The sequence below is a fragment of the Numenius arquata genome, chromosome 1 (genome assembly GCF_964106895.1).
Source record: "Numenius arquata chromosome 1, bNumArq3.hap1.1, whole genome shotgun sequence".
In the NCBI taxonomy this organism is placed as follows: Eukaryota; Metazoa; Chordata; class Aves; order Charadriiformes; family Scolopacidae; genus Numenius; species Numenius arquata.
In genome coordinates, this window is record NC_133576.1 from 3666142 (window position 1) to 3690411 (window position 24270).

General features: G+C 43.3%; 1 protein-coding gene across 2 annotated transcripts in view; it reads right to left on the bottom strand.

The window, feature by feature from the left end:
• Positions 1-749: 749 nt before the first annotated feature.
• The window catches only part of FAR2 (fatty acyl-CoA reductase 2), a 94461-nt gene continuing 70940 nt past the window's right edge, over positions 750-24270 (bottom strand). The window contains exons 6-11 of one of the 2 annotated variants that reach the window (XM_074148777.1): positions 22057-22175; positions 19495-19562; positions 12281-12452; positions 7925-8054; positions 5032-5159; positions 750-2421 (exon numbers count right to left, since the gene is read on the bottom strand). In XM_074148777.1, coding sequence (XP_074004878.1) covers positions 2259-2421; positions 5032-5159; positions 7925-8054; positions 12281-12452; positions 19495-19562; positions 22057-22175 — 780 coding nt within the window. In that variant the 3' untranslated portion in view covers positions 750-2258. Of the gene's footprint in view, positions 2422-5031; positions 5160-7924; positions 8055-12280; positions 12453-19489; positions 19563-22056; positions 22176-24270 lie in introns of both variants that reach the window. The other variant, XM_074148785.1, reaches the window with a different exon arrangement.

A 24270-nucleotide genomic window follows, 5' to 3' on the forward strand; every position in this document is an offset into this window, starting at 1 on the left:
CTTTCAAAATCATCTGCAGTTTTGTTTTGTTTTTTTAGCCTTTCATATGAAAAGATTGGAAGCTGGCTGATGACCTGATTATTTACTTGAGGGAACACAGCCTTCCTAGAGGAAGCCCTACAGCAACCCGTCTCACTCCGCCAAGGTAGCCACGGTCTCCGCATAGCCAAGTATAACGCAGCTGACCTTCACCATATACACTGCTACGGAAGCGCTGTACGTGAAACATCTGGTCCCCAACACCCAAACCCATAGCTCCTAGTTTCTCAGGCAGTGACACTTGCTAACGTGCAACGCACAGCATGCTCTGCCAGCTTTCTGCAGTTGGAAGTATAGCTAACAACCAGCACGCTTCCATTTTGAAAGTATGTTTTCAAGGTTTGTAAACCGGGTATTTGACCTAATTGAGCATAGATCAGAAGTAATGCGTGACAAACACAGGGGCCTTTGCTAGGGAATGCCAGAGCCCTGCCGTTTGGGACACGGTTTTTCTGGTCAGGTTCTGCTGCAGGCATCCTTTGGCAATTGCTTGAAACTAGACCTCTGGGGCACGAGGGGGAAGATTAATTCCTTTTCTAAAGGAAAGACTTTTGAACTAGCTTGGAGACCTAGGATATAAATATACTGTCATCCTAATTTACTCGTTCCTGCCTTGCCAAAAACAAGTATAATTTTTGAAGAATGCCAGCTTTGTAAATACTCTGCTATTCTCAGCCCTCAAAAGAGCAACTGTGTCATTTTTTTTTTTTGTGATGTAGCGTTACTTTTTCAGACAGCTAGCGTGACACAAGACTGGAGCAATTGGATGCTGCATTGTGTCAAAAACTAGCTGCTTTAAAGTCTCGTAATCTTAAAGTGCTTATTCAGTGTTACCTGAATAAAAAATATTCCAGTATTAGATTTGACTTTGGAAATCTGATGGCATGATAAATCTGTTGCTGTTGCACTAAGGCTGTTGTTGCACCAGCTACTTTGAAGAAGGCTCTCTCTTTCTCTCTCCCCTCGGAGGAATTCCTACTTCACTAGGTGAAACAAGTATCTCCAACAGCCATGAGCGTTAGGAAGATCCTTGGGTTCCTTTCTAAACTCTGCAACGTAGGACAAAATGCATTGCCTTCACAGTGCGTGATTGTTTTTACACAGAAGTCAACGAAACCTTTCCTATTTTCAAAGAAAACAAGTTTCAGACTTTTTAATTCCTACCGACAGGAGTGGCAGCAGGACTGGCCTGATGGCATTTCCTCCATACATGTCTTTACGCTTTCTTTGCCAGTGGAAGTTCTCAACTGCAAAGTGATTTAGCCGTAACGAAAGCTTGAAGGACAGTAAGTATCAGGCTGGTTGTGAGCTACAGGGAAAGAAGTTTTCTGCAGACAACTGGAAGGAGGAAAAAGACCTATTCTTCAAAAATATTACAGAGTTTCTTAATTATTCTTCTATCTTTTAAGAAGTCTTCTCTTCATTCTCAGGTAAATTGAGCATTTTTCAAGCCAAAAAAATGTTCCAAGCAAATGTGATAAATGCAAGAACAGGGCATTTTAATAGACTGGAAACTTAACCACAGAGAGAAAAAAACACCTCTCCGTTAAGAAAGCAGCGTGTGTGAGTAGGTACGTGAATTCTATGCACGTCTTCAGTTATGGCTTGAAAGTATCAGTCCTCAGTAGCAATCTTAAGATCTGAAAGCTGTTCAGTGTGTTCGGTGGCCTAGTGTAACTGATTTTTTTCCCCCTTTAAGTTTTGACAACTGAAAAAAGTGAAATCATGTTTTTCATTAAGTACCATTTCACTGAATGAGAATGAACGAATAGCCTCTTTAGGAAAACCTCTTCCGAGTTAATAACCCTGGCTGGGTCGCCTTTGATGGCATCCTTTTCTTCCGAGGTTGTATGCTTTAAATTTGCCTCTTTTGATGAAGAAGATGGGATCAAGATAGCCTAGGTAGTACATGGGAAGACAATGACTTTGGTTAATCATTACTCTTACACATCAGACTCTAGATGAATGGTTCCAGCTTGACCTGTTCCTAAAGCTTCAGTTATGGCTTTAAAAATTGGCCTGGTCCTATGGAAGAAAGACCACCATGTATTAAAGCATTAGTTAAAATTAAAAAGGTGAACATATAACAGTGCACAATAAATGCAGGCTGCTGTTGGAGGGAGTGGATTTTTCTGCTACTTTCAGACCCCGATGCCCATAGTTGCTGATTAGAGGAGATGGTGGTCCTTCTGGAAGAGACCGGTTGCTGATGGGTGGCTTCAGTGCCTGAGGGTGCTGGATGCCCTGAAGTAGGAAAGGAACTTGTAGCAGAGGCTCACCACAAAGTACCAGATGTTTCGAGCCATCTGTGACCTTGCAATGAAAATGCGCCAGATGATCACAAGGAGGGTGGTGTTGAATGCGTATCGGATGTTCCTCAGCCTGAGAAAGAGAGAGAGGATTCTTATGGAGAAAGACAAAACCAACAAAAACCTTAGCAGCTTGCTTCATTTGCTACGGGCAATTTTGTAAGAAATCCTGTTTACAAGCGGCCCTTGGGCCTTTTCCTATTCCTATTTTGGTGAAGACACTGTGCCTAAGATGTCCCTACCATCTTGCTGAGGACTGTGTTGAAGTTATGGTATAGTGAATAGGTAATGAGATAGGTGGAATACCTACATTGCAATTGTCTGTTGTTCCATGTACTCTCATTTCAGACCAGAACAGACAGTGAAGTCATACTGAGAGATGTTTTTTTAATGGCAGTCTAGTGCCAATACTTTCTGCTTTGATTTGCTATATTGGTTATTTCTTACTTAGTATCACAGAATCATAGAATCATCTAGGTTGGAAAAGACCCTTGGGATCATCGAGTCCAACCATCAACCCTACACTACAAAGTTCTTCCCCACACCATATCCCCCAACACCACATCTAAGCGACTCTTAAACTCATCCAAGGATGGTGACTCAATCCCCTCCCTGGGCAGCCTGTTCCAGTGTCTGACCACTCTCACTGTGAAGAATTTCTTCCTAATGTCCAGTCTAAACCTACCCTGTTGCAGCTTGAAGCCATTCCCTCTTGTTCTATTGCTATTTGCTTGTGAGAAGAGCCCAGCACCAACCTCTCTACAATGTCCTTTCAAGTAGTTGTAGAGTGATGAGGTCACCCCTCAGTCTCCTCTTCCTCAAACTAAACAGTCCCAGCTCCCTCAATCGCTCTTCATAAGATTTATTCTCCAGGCCCTTCACCAGCTTCGTTGCCCTCCTCTGCACCCGCTCCAGCACCTCGATATCTCTCTTGGATTGAGGTGCCCCAAACTGGACACAACACTCCAGGTGTGGCCTCACCAGTGCTGAGTACAGGGGGACAATCACCTCCCTACTTCTGCTGGTCACACTATTTCTGATACAAGCCAGGATGCCGTTGGCTTTCTTAGCCACCTGGGCACACTGCCGGCTCATATTCAGCTGCTTGTCAATTAGAACCCCCAAGTCCTTTTCCACCAGGCAGCTTTCCAGCCACACTTCCCCAAGCCTGTAGCGCTGCTTGGGGTTATTGTGGCCCAAGTGCAGGACCTGGCACTTGCCCTTGTTGAATCTCATACCGTTTACGTTGGCCCATCGATCCAACCTGTCTAAGTCTCTCTGTAGAGCCTCCCTGTCCTCATGCAGGTCAACGCTCCTGCTTAACTTGGTGTCATCTGTGAACTTACAGATGATACACTCTGTCATTACCAAGATCATCAACGAAGACGTTAAACAGAACTGGTCCCAACACTGAGCCCTGGGGAACACTCACTTGTGACCGGCTGCCAGTTGGATTTAACTCCATTGAGCACCACTCTTAGTAGGATTGGTGACAGGCTGGAGGACCTCTGCAGGAGCTGATAAGGTTCTCCTTTTTGGTTGAAACCTTGCCTTTAATGTTGGCAAATTAACTCAATAATCATTAATGGTCTTCACTTTTGTAGTACTGCAGCACTGGAGATTTGGGTTTGGGCTTTGTTTTACACCATATATTTAAATGGGATTATTGGGTCTTTAAGATGCTAATCATCTTGTCCTCTTTCTGTCAAGCAAAAACTTAGGCAGTTGTCCAATTCTCACTTTCCCAGTGTCTGACCAAGGGAAGAAAGCTTCATGCATAATGTAGCCAAGATTGGTTTAATTATATTAAGAGTCCTTGTTTGTTTGGGTTTTTTGTAAACTTTATCCCTGTGCTATACCACACTGCCTAATTGAGCTATGGAGGCAGCTCTTCACCTGTTACACAGGTTCTTCCAAACCCTTTAAAAATGACCCATGAACAAAGAACTTGTTTAGGATTCCTTGCTATGGCAAAAGGCTGTTCTATGCTTCTAGCATTTACAGTACACAAAAATGGTTTTCGTAAAGGAAACAAGCAGGGTCTTACTCCAAGGGAGTTGCTCTTTCTCCCTTTGCCTGCATTTCTCAGAAAAAGGGCTGGAGAAGAGAGGAAGAGCACAATCTTTAACTGAATAGTGGAAGGATAATCTCAAATTGCTAATTCAGACTCTCTTACACTGTCACCAAGGATTGAATGCACAAGCTGTCCACTGATTTTGGAGAATTTTTTGCTCATTCTCCCCAAGGAATTAGAAACTTCAACTGTGAAATGAAATTTAAAATCATACAAATGCTTAAAGTTTTTATGCAATGTCTTTGAATTGCTGAAAATTTATATGAGCTTCACAAAATCTAAGTCTGACCCTTATTTTTCTATTGTAATTCTGAATGACCAAGATCATCTGCATTTGTGGATTCCTCTTATGCATTATAACTTCATCAATTGGTCATCTGCTAGGAAGGGATAATATCTAGCCCCTGATTGCTACTGTCATCGAAAGTCCCTTTTTTCTTCAGCATGGAGAAATAAAACACTGACAGCCCTCTGCCCTATGAAATAAGCTATGCTATGTTTATCTCTCTATTATTTGAGACAATTATTGCAATGTAAATAGAATAATTTTCTTCAAAAGCCATTCGAGGTAGCCAGGAAATCTCGTCCTTGTCACTGGTTACGACTTACTTTCGTAAGTGCTGCTTTGCTGCTGGAATGCCAGCCATGTCCTCATTTAGCAGGTACTTCTTAGCACCTAGGCAGTAGCTTTCAATGTACTCTGACCAGTGCAGCTGACGAACATCAAAGTTGTATAACTGGAATTTAAAGACAAAGAGCAGAAATTAAATGCTAGAGTTGAAAACAAGTTCACTTTAAGCATCAATTCTTCATTGACCTCCGTTCCTGGAAGGCCCCCTCTCTGAAGTTCTTAAAGCCATGAAGTTTCCAAGAAGACACGGGCACCAACAGACTATATTTCACAGCTGTTGATTAATGTCTTATCCAGCTGGGAATTTGGGTAAAGCAAGCAGAAATTTAGTGCTAGCTGGCAGAAAATAAAAAGGTAAGTTTCCTTTCAGGTGGCAGTTTTTGCATAAATACATGTATTTGTACACACACGTACACAAAACCACCAAATCCTGGAAGAAAAACGGAATTCCACCCAGGTAAATGGACTCATCTGGAAAACTCCATGCAGTTTTTAATGTGTCACTAGAATTGTGTACAAATAAATGAACTGGACATTGAATCAACAGGCGCTTCTGCAGTACTTTTACTCTGTGCTGCATTCTCTCTCAGTGTCTGGACAAGCAGAGTCCAAGAAATGGGTTACTCTGGTGTTTGGCATCAAAAATTCTCATCGTAGAGCTAATGACCCCCGATAATTTCAAATGTGGATATTGGAAAAATTGTTAGCAAGTTCACAGAATCATGGAATTGCCTAGATTGGAAGGGACCTTTCAGATCATCTAGTCCAACCATCAACCTAACTCTGACAAAACCCATCACTAAACCATGTCTCTAAGCGCTATGTCGACCTGCCTTTTGAACACCTCCAGAAATGGTGCCTCAACCCCTTCCCTGGGCAGCCCGTTCCAATGCTTAATAACGCTTTCACAGTGTAAAAATTTTTCCTAATATCCAACCTGAACCTCCCTTGGCTCAACTTGAGGCCATTTCCTCTTGTCTTATCACTTGTTACTTCGGAGAAGAGACAGACCCCCGCTTCTCTACACCCTCCTTTCAGGGAGTTGTAGAGAGCGAGAAGGTCTCCCCTCAGCCTCCTTTTCTCCAGGCTGAACACCCCCAGCTCCCTCAGCCTCTCCTCATAAGACTTGTTCTCCAGACCCCTGACCAGCTTCGTTGCCCTTCTCTGGACCCGCTCCAGCACCTCGATGTCTTTTTTGTGGTGAGGGGCCCAAAACTGGACACAGCACTCGAGGTGGGGCAAAATTTCCCTGACCGGGAAGCAAAGCCGTGCCGTGGCGGTGAGGGGGCCGAATCCTAACCGCTAGCTCTCGGGTGGCTGCCTGTCTATTAGAGCAAAGAAAGGATTTATAAAGAGAAAGAGGTCTAGTTATACAGAATTTATTTTTTTTTTTTTTAATGAATGAGTGAAGTGACTGGCGTTTCTTACTTACAGGGTCCTAAAAGGGAAGATACTCAGAAAAACGCCTTCCTTTCACCCCCGTTCCAGGGCCATTTGCTTAGGCACGAGAGCTTCGGTATCAGACCAGCAATAACTTGAGCAGAGAAGGGTTAGCTCACTGTGTCAAACACAGGGGGTGAGCCACTGTGCAGATCCCGGTGTGTCTGTTAAGACACGTATAGAGATCTGTGCTGCCCGTGAGCTATCTGTCTTGAATACTGCTTACAAAGTAGCAGTGGCAGCGCTGGATGCAGTGCACCTCACCAAGTTCTCATAAACAATCCCATTCTTAAGGAGTAGTATCCAAACCTATAAAGACGAGAGCAGAGCTTGACACCCTGCAGATCGATTGCTCTTTGGGGACTTAAATAAAATAGTATTTTTTTTTTTCCATATTGTTCAGAGTAAGACACTCTGTGTTAACTGAATTTCCCCATGCAGTGCCCGTTAAAACCAATGTAGATGAAAATGTCAAAAATGAAATTTCAAATAATTTCACAGAATCACATGGCGTTGGAAGGGACCTCTGGAGATCATCTAGTCCTCAAATTGAACATCTAGCTGCGTGCAGGTGCTCGGTGTGTGAGGTCCGCTGCCCCCTGGCCTTGCTGGAGCTCCGACTGCATTTGGCACCGGCGTTCCTGCTGCTGATCGTACACAAAACTTAACCTGGGTCAGGTTGAGGTGGTGCCCAGTGGGACCCACAAACTTGGTGGTTCCCTGCATGTGCCACCCGTGGGCAGAGTGGAGTCATAGGCTAGTGAGCAGACCCAGCCTTGTGCAGGCTGTGACGGGAAGGGAGGTGAGGAACAGCTGCCGCTTCATTGACACATCACAGAATCACATGGGGTTGGAAGGGACCTCTGGAGATCATCTAGTCCAACTCTCCTGCCAAAGCAGGTCCACCTAGAGCAGGTTGCACAGGAACGTGTCCAGATGGGTTTTGAATGTCTCCAGAGAAGGAGACTCCACCACCTCCCTGGGCAGCCTGTTCCAGGGCTCTGCCACCCTCAAAGTAAAGAAGTTCCTCCTCATGTTTAGGTGGAACTTCTTATATTCAAGTTTGTGCCCATTTCCTCTTGCCCTGTCCCTGGGCACCACTGAAAAAAGACCAGCCCCGTCCTCTTGACACCCACCTAGTTTTTCCATCTAGATCACCCACCACAGCCACCACGTTAACTGGAAAGACTTCAGTGATTGACCTGTCTCAGAAGAACGGGCAGTACACCTCAGGAGAAAACATTCTCCTATTGTAAATGGAAGGTTCCTGATAAGTTATTTAATAAAACAAGGAGAAAATAATTTATTTCAGGTTTGTCAATTCCAGCCCATCTAGGCAGATGTAGTTCAAAAGCTCAACCATACAGCAAAAATAAGTGCTGCAGATGAACAGAACTGGAGATTAGCAATCCATATTAAGGACATACTTACCTTTTTGTCCTCTGTGTTAAGGTGACTCATTAACATATTCATATTATCTGAAGACCAGTCCCAGGACTGGGTGGAGAAATACTGCAGGAGCATCATAGACTTGTGCAGTCGATTGATAATCTTCATCATTCTGAAACAAAGGAGGAGCGTCAGAGGTGGATAGGAATTTTGATCTTGTGCAAAAGCTGTGGGTTTGCTCTGTAGGTGTTTTCACCAATCCAGATGAAAAGGCATTGCAGTGCCTGATGATCGCTGCACTGGAGCTCACCAGGATGAGAACTTGCTCAACAAGTCTAACTGCTCCAGTGAGTCTTGAGCCGACAGTTACTCAGCTTTTATTGTTGGCTGGAACATGGGTGCAAACATGCATTTTCCAGGGCAAGAATGACACCTAACTTATTGGCCACAACTAAGCTAGGGTTGGAGGCCGTATCTACACCATGCACCATGTGTGAGGTGAAGAGCCCATCTGAACTAGTATGAACACAGCAGATTCCAAAAACACAAAGGTATATTGCTTGCCTCCCAAGGTGGATACTTCTCATTCTACCACACAAATTCTTTTCTGTTCTCAAGCCCGAGTTGGCTCCTAAAGCAAAGCTCTGATTTTTGGAGTTAGCTCCAGTACGGAGGTGACTGCATCTGCAGCATGGACAAGTTCTGGAGTCAATTGCCCAACTTCAGTTTTTGGATTAATGGTATGATTTTCATGTCTTTGGGCTTCTTTGATCTCTCTCGCTCTCTAAAAAAAATTATATATTTATTTTGTTTTTCTTGAAGGCCCTTCCTCTCCCTGTATGATATAGTGGCATTTTTTAGGGTTATTTTGTGTCCTTCCTTATAAAGGAAGGGTGTGATAGCATGCGCTCCTGCTGGATGACCTTGAAAATCATCTAGTACCTAAGATTATTTTTTTTTTTTGGTGCCTCTGTGTGTAAATATCTGAACGTCTTCCTGGCGTGTGAGTGTCCTGGTAAAGATGAAAGCTGCTTCAAGGGCTTTGCTGCTACACAGGGACTTTGGAAATGTAGGTTCAGGTCTCTCATGTGTCTTGGCCTTTTTTTATTATTCATTTGTAATATAAAAGGGGATGACAGTAATGCTGTCCTAGCTGGCAGGGTTATTTTACGGTTGTCCCAGTGGTCATGAGTACAAAAGGCAGTTGTTTTAAAGTGTTCAGTCAATTTTGAGAGAATACCACGTTCTCTCAGACTGAATAAGGGCAAGAGAAAGCATTAAAAGGCTGATTTCTGTGGAAAACAGAGCTGTTTTCATCAGAAATTTTGAGCTGCCCAGAGGGTAACACGGTCGCCGTGACAAATAAAAGGCGGCAGTCTGGGAAAGAATGGTGCCAGGCTCCTCTCTCCATGTGCAGATGTGACTGCCACCACGATAAGCACTCAGCACAGCAGAAAAAGACACAATGAGCGCATCAATTCAGAGGAGAACTGCGCAGCTTACCCAAAGCGAATTGAAAGAGCGCTAAAACCTCACATAGGCGCTCCTACTCCAAAATAAAGTGGCTTTCATTTTAGAAGCAAAGCAAACCATCAGATTAAGGGAACCTTCATTCTGAACAATTATGTGCACATTGATTGAATGCAGTTTATCTAAACTACTTTAAAATGACTTCAGAGAAATCTTCCTGATTGTGCCTGTGTAGGCAAGTACTATGGGGGAAAGCTCTGTCAATATTTTAATACCTTTTAGGAACTTGGGAAACAAAGTATATGCCTAGATTGCAAAGATCTGAAGTAGCCCCTCAAACTGGCTCCCCAAAAGCCATCAGTATCTTTAACGCGGTTAATGGAATTCATTGGGAAAAAAAAGATAAGAGAACCAACTGTGTGTCCCTACTTCACTGAATTTCACTGAATTTTTTAGAGTTGGAAGGGACCATAAAGATCGTCTACTTATGTTTTGAAAATAGGCTGTCCACCTGGCCTCCTGTCAGTGTGGGCAGAAGTAGTTCTGGCTGCAGATCTACCCAAAGCAACACACCCAAGTGGCTAGAAGCAAGCGTCAAAAAGAGAAATGAAGCATCTAAAGAGGTATGTATGAAAACTGTGTTTCACGCTAACTGTTTGAGCGAAAAAGGTTGTGAACATATTCAGATTATTTACTAATTCGGATGAAGGAATGGTCCACTGAAAAACATCAAGCAAGTAGAAGCATGCTTTTCTGCAACCTCTGAGAGGGTATGGCAAAGATTTCTTACAGAAAATCTCATTCTCCACCGTGGAGGGACTGAGAGGAAAAAATATCAAGTATTAGCTGTCACTGATAGCCTTATTAGTTTCACTTCAGAAATGCATCTTGTCTTCTAAAAAACTGTTTACAACAATGGTTTCTTTACTTGCTCCCATACTGAGCCTTGCACGAGCAGATTCTCAGGTGTGACAGATAGCCCCGAGAGACTACTAATGATATAAACCACATTGTTTTCTAAGTCATGGATGGATGTGCAGTAACAGCGGCAAGACATTTAGGGCAGTTTTGCTAGACATCTGGCAATTTATGTGAAATGAGCTAACACTTCAAGTAAACTTCACACGAGAGGCAGTATATAAAAGTCTAAAGCTGAAGGAGACGACTCTTGTACCTACCCTTTGGTAGATGGAGTACTGCGTGTGATAACTACAAGGAACTACAGCTGAGTTCCCCCTAAATACCCTGCAATTCAAATTAGCAAAGGGCATAAGCTGGTCCTGAATCAACAGTAGACTTGGGAAACCATAAGCAGTTCCTACATAACCTGTTGCATATAATAACCCATCACCTTATGATGAGCTGAGTATGGATACAGTAGAGAACTGAAGCCTGAGTCTTGGTCCTGGCAAAGAAGTTTCTCCTTTCTGCTTGCAAATCTGGCATAGGGTCATGTAGAGAATTCAAGAAACGGCCATGAAGATGGCTTGTACTTCAGCGGGTGGGAGCAACAAGAGGGAAGACAGTTAAACCTAGGTGCTCTGTTTGAAGCAGAGGGAAAAATTAAAGGGAAACATTAAAGTAGGTTCAGTGACACATTCAACTTTTTTTATTTGAATGTGGTTTGCTGCTCTTAGAGCATAAAGGCTTGATATTTAGGTAGCTGTGGAAAAAAAGACAGAATGAGCTGCTGCTATGCTTTCTACCACATTGTGGCAGTACTTGGATTAGCTTAAGTAGCATGTAAAAGGAAAAGGGGAATTATATTTTAAAAGAAAAAAAAAAAAGGGTCTCGGCGAACTCACAAGTTCATTGCTATGCTGTGTTTGCTCAGGTCACAAATCTGAAAGTTCAGGTGAATAGATCTTTCTCAGCGTGAGTTCATGCTGAGCTCTATTTGAAATTTAAGTGCAGTGTTGCAGCCAGTGTCCATTGGCTACCTATGCCATTCAACTGTATGAAATGTCAATTGTAATGGTAACGCCAAGAACTTACTGCTGCCTGTTTCAACAGAGTTTGCAGATTCCAGGCTACTCATGCTCATATTCAGTTTACCTCTATTTCTAGGGTACTTCTTGCCTCCTGCATAACTGGAAGTCTTTTACGGACCAATTTCCCTCCATAGCAGAACATCTGAGAGAAATCAGAGCCATACATCAGCCAGGGAATCTCCCTGCAAACAGCTGAAGCCAGCTTTCTAACAAGCAGAGAAGCACAGAGCAGCTGACATGGAACACGGTGCTGGCGTACTGCTCTTGCATGGCACAACCAATTCCCCTCCGCGATGGCAGGGAGTAAAAGAAGACGTTGGCTCAGTTATGTTATTTACACCAGGACTCCTTCCACATGGGACGTGTTCCCCCCTAGCCACGACACTGCCAAGGCTCAAATACCAATTGTAATGGTAAACTCTCCTTGTAAATACAATTCAGAATTTATTCATGCTCAGAAACAACTGCTTCCTAGATTTCAGGGTGTAGGGCCGCTGCTGGCAAGCGCTAATTATGCATCTGGTTTATGGGAAAAAAATAATTTAGAACGTTCTAAACCTTGCCTTACGCAAGTCCTTATGCAAGCTTGAGTCTTTACTCATGACAGGTAGAGGCAATCACATCAGAAAGTTGCAATGGTGGAAATCTTGCTATACAGAGAACAACATCACTAGCAGTCCTCTTCTGTGGCTTGGGAACCTCCGAAGCTTGTAAAGCTGAATTTAAAACTTGTGCTGTCCCCTGGAAATGGTGGGAACCCTAGGCTACGCTTAGCTATGGACACGTGGTTCCTTTTTGAGCAATCTCCTCAAGACAAGGAGATGGGAAGAAGAGCAGGGATTCCAGGCTGAGGCAGCCAGTTCTCAGAACTCGTTAGAGATCTGCTCTCCATAACAGCGGCAGGCGTGCAGAAGGCTGAAGGTGTGCGGTCTCTTACCTGGGCTTTCTCCCCGTGAGCCTCATGTACAGGTCATAGAGTATGGCCGGTGCCTTGTGACTGACAGTTATCCAGTACTGGTTTATCAAGTAGTTGGACGTCAAGTGAGTGTTGGGTGTTCGGAAGGCCTGCTCCAGTGGGTTCCTTTTGAACGTGGACATGACGTACTGCTCTATAAGGGAATAGGCATTTTACTTAAAATCAGGTACTTCATTTCAGTTGTGCTGGGCACAACCATACCAACATCCTGCAGTAAAGCCCAAGTCACAGTGCCTAAAACGTTATGTGAACTACGGCACAAGAGGTTGGACAAAATCATCTCATGGTCCCTTCTGACATTAAAATTGATGACTCCATTTATTGCTTATTTGAAGCACAACCTGACTCTAGACTCAACAGCGGCAGAGAAACCTCCTCAGCAAAACGCCAAAATGCAATGGAGGAAAAGCAGGCAGTCGTAGCCTGAAACGCTTCAAACCAAGGAACTGCAGTTCTGCTTTCACCTGCAGTAGATGCAGAAGAAATCGGTAAGTGTTAGCATATCTTCAGATCACTGAAAGCAAACGGTGATCTGCTAGCATAAACCAAAAATGACATTTCTAATGTCTAATCAAATTTTCACAAGGGTCTGATGTCAGTATCGGTCTGAGTCGGGGCCGGGTTGTTTACACACACGGGGTGCTGCTTCTAGAAAGACTTCATTAGATCCTTTCAAACCACATCCGACCCTCAACACCAAATACCGCAGCCTATTTCCAGAGGAGCTCTGGATGCACCGAAGCAGCAAACTGTCGTGCATTCTGAACTCGAAAAATTACGGACAGGGGGGTAGTCTTTCATTGCCTTTGTATGTTAGGGCATAAAATATGTTGGCCCTGCTTCCGAGCTCTTGCAATGGCACAGTGCCACAGAAGTGGCATCTAGATGTACGTATCTGGGGCATTTGCATATTGCAGGGGCTTAACAGAACTGCAGTAGTTGAATATAAGACTATCATCCTAGGGACTGATAAACAGATGGTGTTCCTATTCCTGAGCACCAGTGAGCTCAACAAGGAAGAATATGTGGGCTTTTTTTACTTTTTAAAAAATGAATTGGAGAGTTACGACATCAATCTGTGGCCATATTATAGTTTACTCTCTCAGCTTATGTTACAAATAGAAAATCAGATGAGAATTTGCGAGTCACAAGAAAACATCCAGCTCATCCTTAGATAAGCAGATTCCAGTCATAACATTCAGACAGCCCTCTCATGTATCTGCGGTCAGCTCATTACTGCACTTCAAGGAGTGATTTTTGCTGCACTTCTACGTAACAACAACTAGAAGAGACTCGGTAGCCGCTAGCTGCTAAGTTGAGACAACCAAGACTTTCAAAACAGTGCAATTTAGTTTTAGAGCAAGTTGTTCGTTTCTGTGGCCCCTTGCGCTGCAAGTTTAATGGCTGAAGGCCAGTTCTCCCGAAACCTATCTTGCATCTGAATAGCTAGAACTGACTGCCGTCCCTTCCGTTTCCCCAAGCCGCACTGCAATGCTGTGGTTAGCTTGTGGTCATCCTGCGGGCCGCGGTACGGAAATCTTATCCCTTGCAGCGTGTTCTCCCCAAACGGCAAGGATTAGCCCCAAAAAAAACCCACCAAAAAACTCCTATTCAAACTTTCCCATGTAGTTCTGCCTGGCAGGGAGGGCTCACTGGAGCGGTTTTACCAAAGATTTGGAAAGGTGTTTATTCCTGGCAGGGGAGTGGCGATAAACGGTTTGGGATGGGCTACTGGGAAGGAAGCCACTGTCTTGGCCCAGCTCTTGACAGAGTTTGTGTCAGTATAAGCAGTGCGTGAGGACTTTCTTTCCTCTGTGTCAGCAGCATGGCCGTTTGATACGATTATACTGTGACAAAGCCCTTCCTGGCTTAAATAAAGAGGGATCTGCTCCCAGTTTGGAGATGGCCGTATAACTGTGCCCAGTCAAATAGCTCATGGATCAGGAGAGCAATCCCATGAACTCTGCTGCTTCTCCCTGTAAGGAAATTTCTCCAAGAGACACTTTAAATCCAAGTTTACTTACAAACTCTCGTCTGCTTATCAATATTTAACTTTATTTTCTTTATTTTTTATTTAACTTATATAACATTCGGTCACTTCATTTCCTAATGGAAACCTGTCAGTTTAACTGGGAACCACTGATACTTTGGAATTGCGACGGTTTTGGTTGTGTCTGCAGCACATGCTTATGGCTCGGTTTATTCAAATCCTGATGTTAATATACTGCAAATCTAGTGTTCAGATTTGTTCTGTAAACTGGTTGAGAAGGTTTCCCTTTGGAAACCCATTGAAGACATTACTGCCTTTCTTTTCTCTTTGCATTTTTGGCATCTTTGGTCAGGATAGCAAGAAGAAAGGGCTAATCAGTAAGTGAAAAATGCAGCCCTTGATATTTCAGAACATCAGCCATACACCAAATTCACACAAATCAGCAACACCCTTATCATCTCGGTTACTTAGGGCTTTCAGAGGAAAATGCAGCTGCAGTACTATGCTGTGATACTACTCGGTACAAGAAGCGCGTATGTCAAGAGCAGATGAGATATCTGCTGAAAGCTCAAGAAAAAAAAAATCTGAAAGTCAGGAATGAAAGCGGTTTTGTTGTAAAATGCACATCCAAAGACAGTGAGCCCAACCTGAAAGACTTACTGGAAGGAAGTCAGGAAAACGCAAGTTTTGTGTAACTTGGAACAGTTAATGCTATGGGCGTTTTCTTTACGAACTTTCCTTACCCTGGGCTTGCACTGACTTGGCACAATTGCACTATCTCCTAATTTCTGGAAAGTGTTCAATTCTGCAAGCGTAGCAAGTCTCTTATGCTATAAAAGTTTGTTTTGGAGAGAGAGAGAAAAAGAATCAGACAGACAGACAGACAGGTCAGGGAGGCACAGAACCCCAAAGCGGAAACTCATCACCTCTAGGAGCTACTGAAACAACTCAGCGGGTGGATGGTCTTTGCCCTCTGACCACAGTGCAAAAACACAGCAGCAAATTCTACAACGCAAAGGCAGGGGGAGGATCAGACACCACTCTTGCCACGTAGATTGTCAAGGATAAATTGAAATGAAGTTTTCTCACGCTGAACGTCATTTTAAAGCCTGCTCTAAGGTTTAGTTTTGAGCAGAAATTGCAAAATGGGTTTCACAAAGCCAGACTAGCAAGACTTACGTTGCAGCAAAGCAGAACATGCTGCTTCAGATTAATACTCAGTTGTCTGACCACAGTTTTGTAATAGGAGGGAGAGTAACAAGAAAGTAAGAGAAATTTCCAAGGCATAGTATTATTTGGAAAAGAAATAAATCAGTTATGGTTCCTTTTAACACTAGAGGTTTGTCTGTATCTGGAGATCTGTAGAATAAACTGGTTTGCAATGGATGTTTAAGCTCTTAAGTTGACATATATTTTTCAAATAATTCTCTTCTAGATCTCTTTCTCCTCCCTTCCCCCAAGCTCATCACCTTTGTACTCAAAGTGTCCCCGTCTCAGACATTTCTGATCCCTACCCACCAGGGCATCCTCAGCTCACTCCAGACTCAATTTCGCAGTTTGATCTTTCTCTCCTTTCCTTTTTCCTTGAAAAATCCCTCCTCTGTTGTGTTCGCCCGTCATTGCTACAGATGGTCCTGGTGTAAGTCTCCCTAATCAGATAGCCCGGGTCCTTCCCTCTGCAAACCCCATGTCTAAAACACTCAGTCCCACTGATGACTCCCACTCCCCACCCTTGTTTCTCATCAGCTTCCAGTCTTGCTTTCACAACCCTCCACCTTGATAACTGGTTACAGACCCTGTGCCACTCCAGCCTCCCCAGACTCCTTGAACAGACTCTCTTTCCCCCTACTGATCCTGTGCCTCCTGTATATTTGCATCAAACAGCTTCCTTCATGCTGGGCAAAAAGAAAAATTATGAAAAAGCTGAAAAAACGCTGGAGGTAGAGACGTGGCCTCAATAATTTCAATGTGAAAGGTGGAGGTTAGCAGAGTAAGCCCAGCTGGAAACGGGCTTTCAAAAAGAGAAGGTAACGACTTGAGTAGCAAATGCTGCCCCATTGCAAAGGAGGGAACCGGTGGGTGACATTTGGTCCTTCTGTGCAGGGGCTGGACCAGTCACTGGTAGCTCTTCTTTAAGAGAGATCACGGCTCTGAAAGGCCTGTTGGAAGTGCATGCCATGAGACTGGCTGCCTGGAAGCCAAATTAATAGTGAGTAGGCAAAAGACGTAATATGAGTGAGTTGAGAAAGTCTGACATATATACAAATAAGATTTTAGCATTGCGTGTATTCACCAAAAAGAGATTGATAGAAGACTGAATTGTGAATTCAATTGGATGCCTGGATGGTTCTAATTGACAAGCGGCTGAATATGAGCCGGCAGTGTGCCCAGGTGGCCAAGAAAGCCAACGGCATCCTGGCTTTTATTAGAAATAGCGTGACCAGCAGAAGCAGGGAGGCGACTGTCCCCCTGTACTCAGCACTGGTGAGGCCACACCTGGAGTGTTGTGTCCAGTTTTGGGCACCTCAATCCAAGAGAGATATCGAGGTGCTGGAGCGGGTGCAGAGGAGGGCAACGAAGCTGGTGAAGGGCCTGGAGAATAAATCGTACAAAGAACGATTGAGGGAGCTGGGACTGTTTAGTTTGAGGAAGAGGAGACTGAGAGGAGACCTCATCACCCTCTATAACTACTTGAAAGGACACTGTAGAGAGGTTGGTGCTGGTCTCTTCTCACAAGCAAATAGCGATAGAACAAGAGGGAATGGCTTCAAGTTGCAACAGGGTAGGTTTAGACTGGACATTAGGAAGAAATTCTTCACAGTAAGAGTGATCAGACACTGGAACAGGCTGCCCAGGGAGGGGGTTGAGTCACCATCCTTGGATGAGTTTAAGAGTTGTTTAGATGTGGTGTTGGGGGATATGGTGTGGGGAAGAACTTTGTAGAGTAGGGTAGATGGTTGGACTCGATGACCCCAAGGGTGTCTTCCAACCTGAATGATTCTATGATTCTATGATTCTATGGTTGCATCCTAATGCAAAAAACCTTTCCCAAACTCATTTCTTAAACCACGCAACACCTATAAGGGCAAAATTTTGCTCTTTGATACTCCATCCTAATTTATGAATCTGTACCTACTACCCTTCTTCAGCCTGCTGCTCTCAGGAAAACTGTGGATACGGCATGTGGTAGAAAAAGCTCCATGGTGTCACCCAAGGAGAAAATTTAGCCTTCAGTCCCATCCTGCAGCTGAACTGCTTCTGCAACTTTTGCCACAGTCAGATAATTTCATTGCTAAATCCACAGTTACGAGCAAAGTAACAGAATAAGATCAGCTACAATGCATTAACACATTGCTGTTTTCATCAGTAAAATTACACTGCGAATGGATTAAGACAGGCAAACCTGAAGTAGTGGTGTTCCCGTGGCTGTTGCCTAAAGGACCTGCCTGTGAAGAGCTTTGTATTTACTCCTGTGAAAAAGCCACAGAAGATCTGACTACACGTTATGAAGACTGGCTACGTTTCCCAACAATTATCTATGAAGCCTCACCTCTTCTCTCATACTGTGACCTGCGTTAAATCTCTCATTAAAAACCTGTCAGGAACTTGGCGTGATTTTCTCACTGGTCAGCCAATTGCTGAAACTTCTTCCCTGCTAGATCATAAAATGGTTAAGAGTTGGAAGGGACCTTAAAGATCATCTAGTTCCAACCCCCCTGCCATGGGCAGGGACACCTCCACTAGAGTAGGTTGCTCCAAGCCCCATCCAGCCTGGCCTTGAACACCTCCAGGGATGGGGCAGCCACAGCTTCCCTGGGCAACCTGGACCAGTGTCTTGCCATCCTCACAATGAAAAATTTCTTCCTAATATCTAATCTAAATCTCCCCTCTTTCAGTTTACAACTATTACCCCTTGTCCTATCACTACACTCCCTGATAAAGAGTCCCTCTCCATCTTTCCTGTAGGTCCCTTTTAGGGACTGGAAGGCCGCTTTAAGGTCTCTCTGGAGCCTTCTCTTCTCCAGGCTGAACAACCCCAACTCTCTCAGCCTGTCTTCATAGGAGAGGTGCCCTCTCATCATCTTCATAGACTTCCTTGGACTCAATCCAACAGGTCCATGTCCTTCCTATGTTGGGGGCCCCGGAACTGGATGCAGTACTCCAGGTGGGGTCTCACCAGAGCAGAGTAGAAGGGCAGAATCACCTCCCTCCACCTGCTTGCTTGATCAAATCTCATGGTAGGACATTAGTAGGATTTTCAGACAAGCCTTGTTCTGAAAATGCAATGTTCTGCTCACTTACAGTTTGCCAGTTAAATAATGCAAAGACAAATGCAAAGCAAAGGCTGAGAGGTGAAACACCACAGGTGTGATTTGCCAGCATCCTGTATTTAAAGCACAAAGATATGAATTAATGTATAACAGAAAGCAAATCAGGCCCTGTATCTGTCTATGACTCTACGTAGTATTTCTGCTGCTTGGCTTCAGCACGAGTTTTCCACCGTAACAGTGTCAGAATTTTTCTCCCTTTCTTTCACCCCTGCCTTGGAAACACAAGCACTTGAAGATATCAGCCATGAAAATAATTTGAGTTCTTCCCCTGACAAAATTCATGACCAAAAGGCAAACTGCTCTCAAAGCACACCTGACATTTTAAGGTTTGCCTTCTCAAGTCTACACCAATTATTTCTGTTTATGATTTTCTTCACAGAAAGAGGAAGAAAGGCAACTCTACTTCTACAATATACTAGCTTTAATTCATTATCAAGGTTCTCCAAGTGCTTTCAAAGCACAAAAAAACCATTCCAAACCTAGAGAAGCTTCTCATTCAGAAAAGGAAGACGTCCTGTTATGGCTTCGTGGAGCATCTTCTCGTAGAATTAAGGGACTGGTTCTCTATCCCTTTTTCCACCACTTAAATACCTCAGTGCAGCAAAGCACGTACTTTGCAGGGCTGTTATGTGATTACGCCCACAATGAAAACGGAATAAATGCTTTCCTCAACTCCTCGCCCATCATCAGGAGCTTTTGCTCACAGGACCCTCACCGCCTGCAGTTGGGCCACCCACATGCAATTCGAATGGCAGATGCTGAATGTCACCTAAATACAGGAAACCGCCTTTTCAAAGCCTAGCTGAGGAATGCTACTGATGTTTGACATGTTCTAGGTTCAAATTAGACCTTACCCATTTCTCCCCAGAAGAAAGGGTTGATTCCACCTGTTGTGCAGTTGTACACCAGTAGGTTTTTTGGTCTGGAAAAGAGAAAGTAGTATTATTTTAAAGTGTGAAGAAAAGCACCCAAAGCTTTATTAATGGAGCATGGAAGCCAACAGCCCAAGAAACAGTAACATCAGCTCATTAAAAAATGCAGAAGAGGTCATTTTTCATAAATATAAAAAAATAGTATAAAACATTAACTTTTTAATAAGATTCAGTCAGATTCTGGAGAGCATATGAAGTTAATAAAGACAGATGGGGTTTAAGAAAAATCACCCATATATAATATATCAAAAATTATAAAACCAATAAGGAAAGCATACATACTGACAAATTTCTGATTTTTTTTTTATTAGTTTCTCTTAGTATATTGTAAATAATTGGCCCAACCCAGCCTCAGGGACACACTGTGTATTTTGCAATCATTGCCGTAATAGATATGATTTGTGCTACTTTTAAACGCTGTTTGTCAGGGTGGCGATTACAAATCAATCCATTTCAACAAAATTCTCATTTTAGTACCAAATAAAGCTTGGTTGTTGTTTGCGTGTGGAACTAAACATGGATCACACTGGTTTTATTTTTTTGATACAAGACAAGAATGAGTCAAAACAGATTTTCTGATCTAAGCCTGCCTTGCCAAGGGTGCAAGTGATGCCATCAATACAGCATTTCTCTTACTCCGCATTAGCAGTTGGAGTCATCTGCCAAAGCGCTAGAAGAGGTGAGACCTGGCATTGGCCAGGGTCAAGCAGCTTGGTTGGAGGATACAGCATCTCAGTGCTCCTAGGGCACCTGTGGTGCTCAGAGCCTTTCTCTACTGGAGGAGGCTGCCTACGAGGAACTTTTCTTTTCAAGACTCCTATGTGTGAAGAGAGCAGGAGATAGAACCCCTAAACCTGGGATAGGAAATCTCGCAGAGTCATACTTGAAAACTGCCTTCGGATACTGCACAGTTTTTTAAGGGTGCCTTTTTAAATAATGCTTTGAAATCATGGCATTTGACTGTACATTATTATCATTATTACTCATCCCTAGCAGACTTCTTGGGATGGTTAGGGCTGATAGACATGTATCAAACTCCAAATCCATGATCTCCTGTAACTCTTAATTACTGAGTAGAGGCCTGATAGAGTGTTAAACATAAAAATGCACAGTAGTGCTTAATGTGGGGAAACTCCGCATTATGGAAACTGATATGGCAACTCACTAAAGACTAAATCTGTAATATGTGCCCATATAGAAAACCCACCTAGAACAGAGCCGCACACACACAGCCTGTTGCAAAGTGCACTGCAGTGAAAGCACAGACTTCCACTTATTCCAGTGGGTCAGGCCCATTAAACACCGGTGAAGAGGATTTTCTCCATTTTCCCAGCTTCCACCGAAGAGTGTCTCCCTGTTGATTTTTCCCCATTCTCCACCCTCCAGCTGAGTTGGTGATCTTGGTACAGTGTAGAGCTTTGTAGAGCTTCTACACTATGTAATGAAGATTACAATTCTCTGCCAAGTTTTAGAATCTAATTTTCCTCAGTAATGTCACCTGCCCTGAAGGACACTGACTTTCTAATTAGATGACTTGGAAAAAAAAATATAATTAAACTATACATGCTATTCTTCAAGACAACACCTAAACCCGAAACTCTCTCAGAGAAATTAAATTTACAGAAGGCTCAGGCTCCTGTTTTGTTTAGCGATTGCTAACCTTGGGGTTGTGCCCAGCTAGATAAAGCTTTGAATCAACTTCTGCAGTTGCTCCTTTAGCCTAATAATTAAATTATAAATAGATTATAAATTATAAATAGATTATATATAATAATAAATAATCCCCTGGTGTGGGAACCAGATTAAAAGCATCTCTCTTTTGCCAATGAAAAGTTAGAAAAAATGGCACTTCTCCTACCATGGCCAGAGCCAGGAAGTCTACCTGTGTGCTGATATACTGCTCATCAGCACATGCTCATCTCCTTTCCCAGCTTTATGGACAGCCCATAGCTCTCTTCATCTGGAGGCTCTCAGGGGTGTGGGTGTAAGGGGAAGCTGTATTTATTTTTCCCAGACTGTGCTGCTTTGTCTGTTGCTGATGGAGGGGGACAAAATGACGAGAAAAATAAATTTAAAGAGCTGGTGAGCTGCCTTTTAAGATCCTTTTAGGATCGCTTCATTTAGGTTACTGTATGCAGCTGTTCTTTACCCTCAACTCAGAGGGCTTACTTTGTCTTTCAAAGTAAAATATTTTTGCCTTTTATTTGCCTGGTATTGATTTCTCAGAGTTGCATAAACATCCGGAACAATTCATGTGGTTTACTCTGTAGCACTTCCTAACTAATGATTAAAGGTCGGAGCCAGAGGTTCACAGGAAAAGATCTTAATGCCTTAGTGTCACTTACACATACCCTTCCCAACAACACAACGAACGGGGTTTTTTTAGATCATCTCCCCTACTATATGAACCCATAACATATTTATATTTTGCAGTGTTTTCCAAGTAAATGCCCAAGTCCGGTAGAAAGAGGAGCGCCTTCCCACCTGTGCACAGCAGTGTACCACCCGGCCGCAAGGGTGAGGTTGATGGCAACGTCTACTGGAATCATATCTGCCACGGCTTCGTTGTTGGCAATGACGGTCCGCAGAATCCCTTTGCCCGCCTGTGGGACGAAGGAAAACAGACACTGACAGTGAGACCATAGTAAGATTTCATCGGCTTGGAGCAAGGACAGACCGTCACGTTAACACTTTTCAAGCCTGGCACCTGCTGCAGAAGATTATTTGGTTTCCGTGAAAACTAAGACGGATCTCACATGGATCCCACTGTTCTGCGTTTGTAGAGGAAGTCTAAAACATGATGACATCTGTGCTGTGTGTAACAAGAAAAGCTGTGACTCTTAGTTAACTCCATATGAAAGAAATACCTTAGGAAAGAGTATATTTGAATTTACTGCGGTGAAACTCCCAGTGATACCTGAAGTAACATTTTCTTAAATGCCCCTGGCAAAGGTTTGAGTGTCCCTCAAAGATAATAGTTACTCTGGAAATGATACCAATAGGCTTGTTGAAGTTTACTCCCTTTTCTTTGGATGTATTCACACCCTCCTCTTTTCCAAAGCTGTGTCTGTTAAGCACAGATACAGTCAAGACATGGCCTTGAAGAGCTTGCCACCCAGCGAAACTCAGGAAACGAATGAGCGAACATGTGAAGTACTGACAATCAAAAAGAAGAGGTAGGCAAGAACGGAAGACTGGTTTTGCTTTGGTTGGAAGTGCATTTGTCAGGGGATCAGGCTCCACAAAATATAGATATTTAACCTGAATGTTTAACAAGGGGCTTCCCTGATGACCAGTTAGTCTTCGGAGGTTCCAAAGGAGAGACACGGCAACAGAGGGCAACAACATGGCAGACTGAATCAGAGAGGACAATTCAGCAATATAGAGATGTGGAGGCAAAATGGGGTGAAGGAACTTCACCTAGTGTGTCTCAGAGCAAATCTAAAAAGAAACGCCCAATGACAAAGTCAAGGTTGCAATCAAGTTATCTAACGTGGGGAAAAAAATGCAATGAATTTGAGATTGATGTAGAAGCTGAGGACCCAATGAAAGAGCTGGGAGGATAAAAGCACTAGTGAAGCAAGGAAGTAAGAACTCTTCTAATTTAGATCCATGTAAAACCAGAGGGAGGGACTGAGTGAAGGGGCAAAGGAATACGCTCTACAGATCCATGAATATTTAAAATCAGGGCAAATAAAATGTTACAGCATATTTTTTCCTTTCCTTCCAACCTGAGACTCCCGTTTCATGATGAAATAGCTCTCCAGCTGTGAAAGATGAAATTTTTACTACAGCAACTAGACAGGAAGCGCCTCATTGTGCAAAACCACTTGCCTGAAGTCTGGGGAGAAGAAAGATGTGATAAAAAAAGCATTTAAGATTTGATATTAACTCGTAAAGCACATGCCATTGTTTACTGGTCGTTGGTGGATTTTAAAAGACACCACATCCCCTTTGGATGTGGATCGCTCTTTCTCTCCCCACTCTTTTCCCCTTCTATAATCAGATGGTTTTGTTACCTTTCACAGCTTGCAAATAAGGCAATACTACTTATGACTGACTTAATTTTCATGAAATAAGACTTCAGAGCAGTCTCATCTCATCCTCGGTGCAGCTGGCAGAGGGATCACAGACGGACAGACTCAGAGGCAACCATGTAAGCTTCCCACATGAATCCAAACATTCTCCTCAAACCCATGGCATACAGTTAACCTCTGCTGCCCTGTGCTGAACTGCAGTTATACTTAGACACTAAAACCTTAACTTGCAACATGACTATGAGTTTAATTTTTGGTTTTTGTTGCTACTACTGATTTTTCAAGGGAAAAAAAGCAAAGAGAACCAAAGCAGCCAAGCAAGCTCAGCTCAGTTTTCCACTGCTGTGAACCCATGCCCACTACAGACCACTATATGATCAACTATCACATTTTCACAGGTACACTAAAGACCTTTTTGAGGTCTTCAAAACTAGGAAGTTTGATGGATGTGTTGCCTGTATTCAGAGCAGCATGGTCATATACACGTGGATGAATTAGATATTTTATTTATTCTGTATTTAATAAAGACTTCAGGCTTCAGTGTTTTAAGTTACTTTTTACACTGGAAATGGTTTGGTAGTTCTTTATCAGGTATGGCTTGATTTCTACTTGTAGTTGCTGACTTTCTTCTCTTTAGTGAAACAGAAGCTACTTTAGCTGA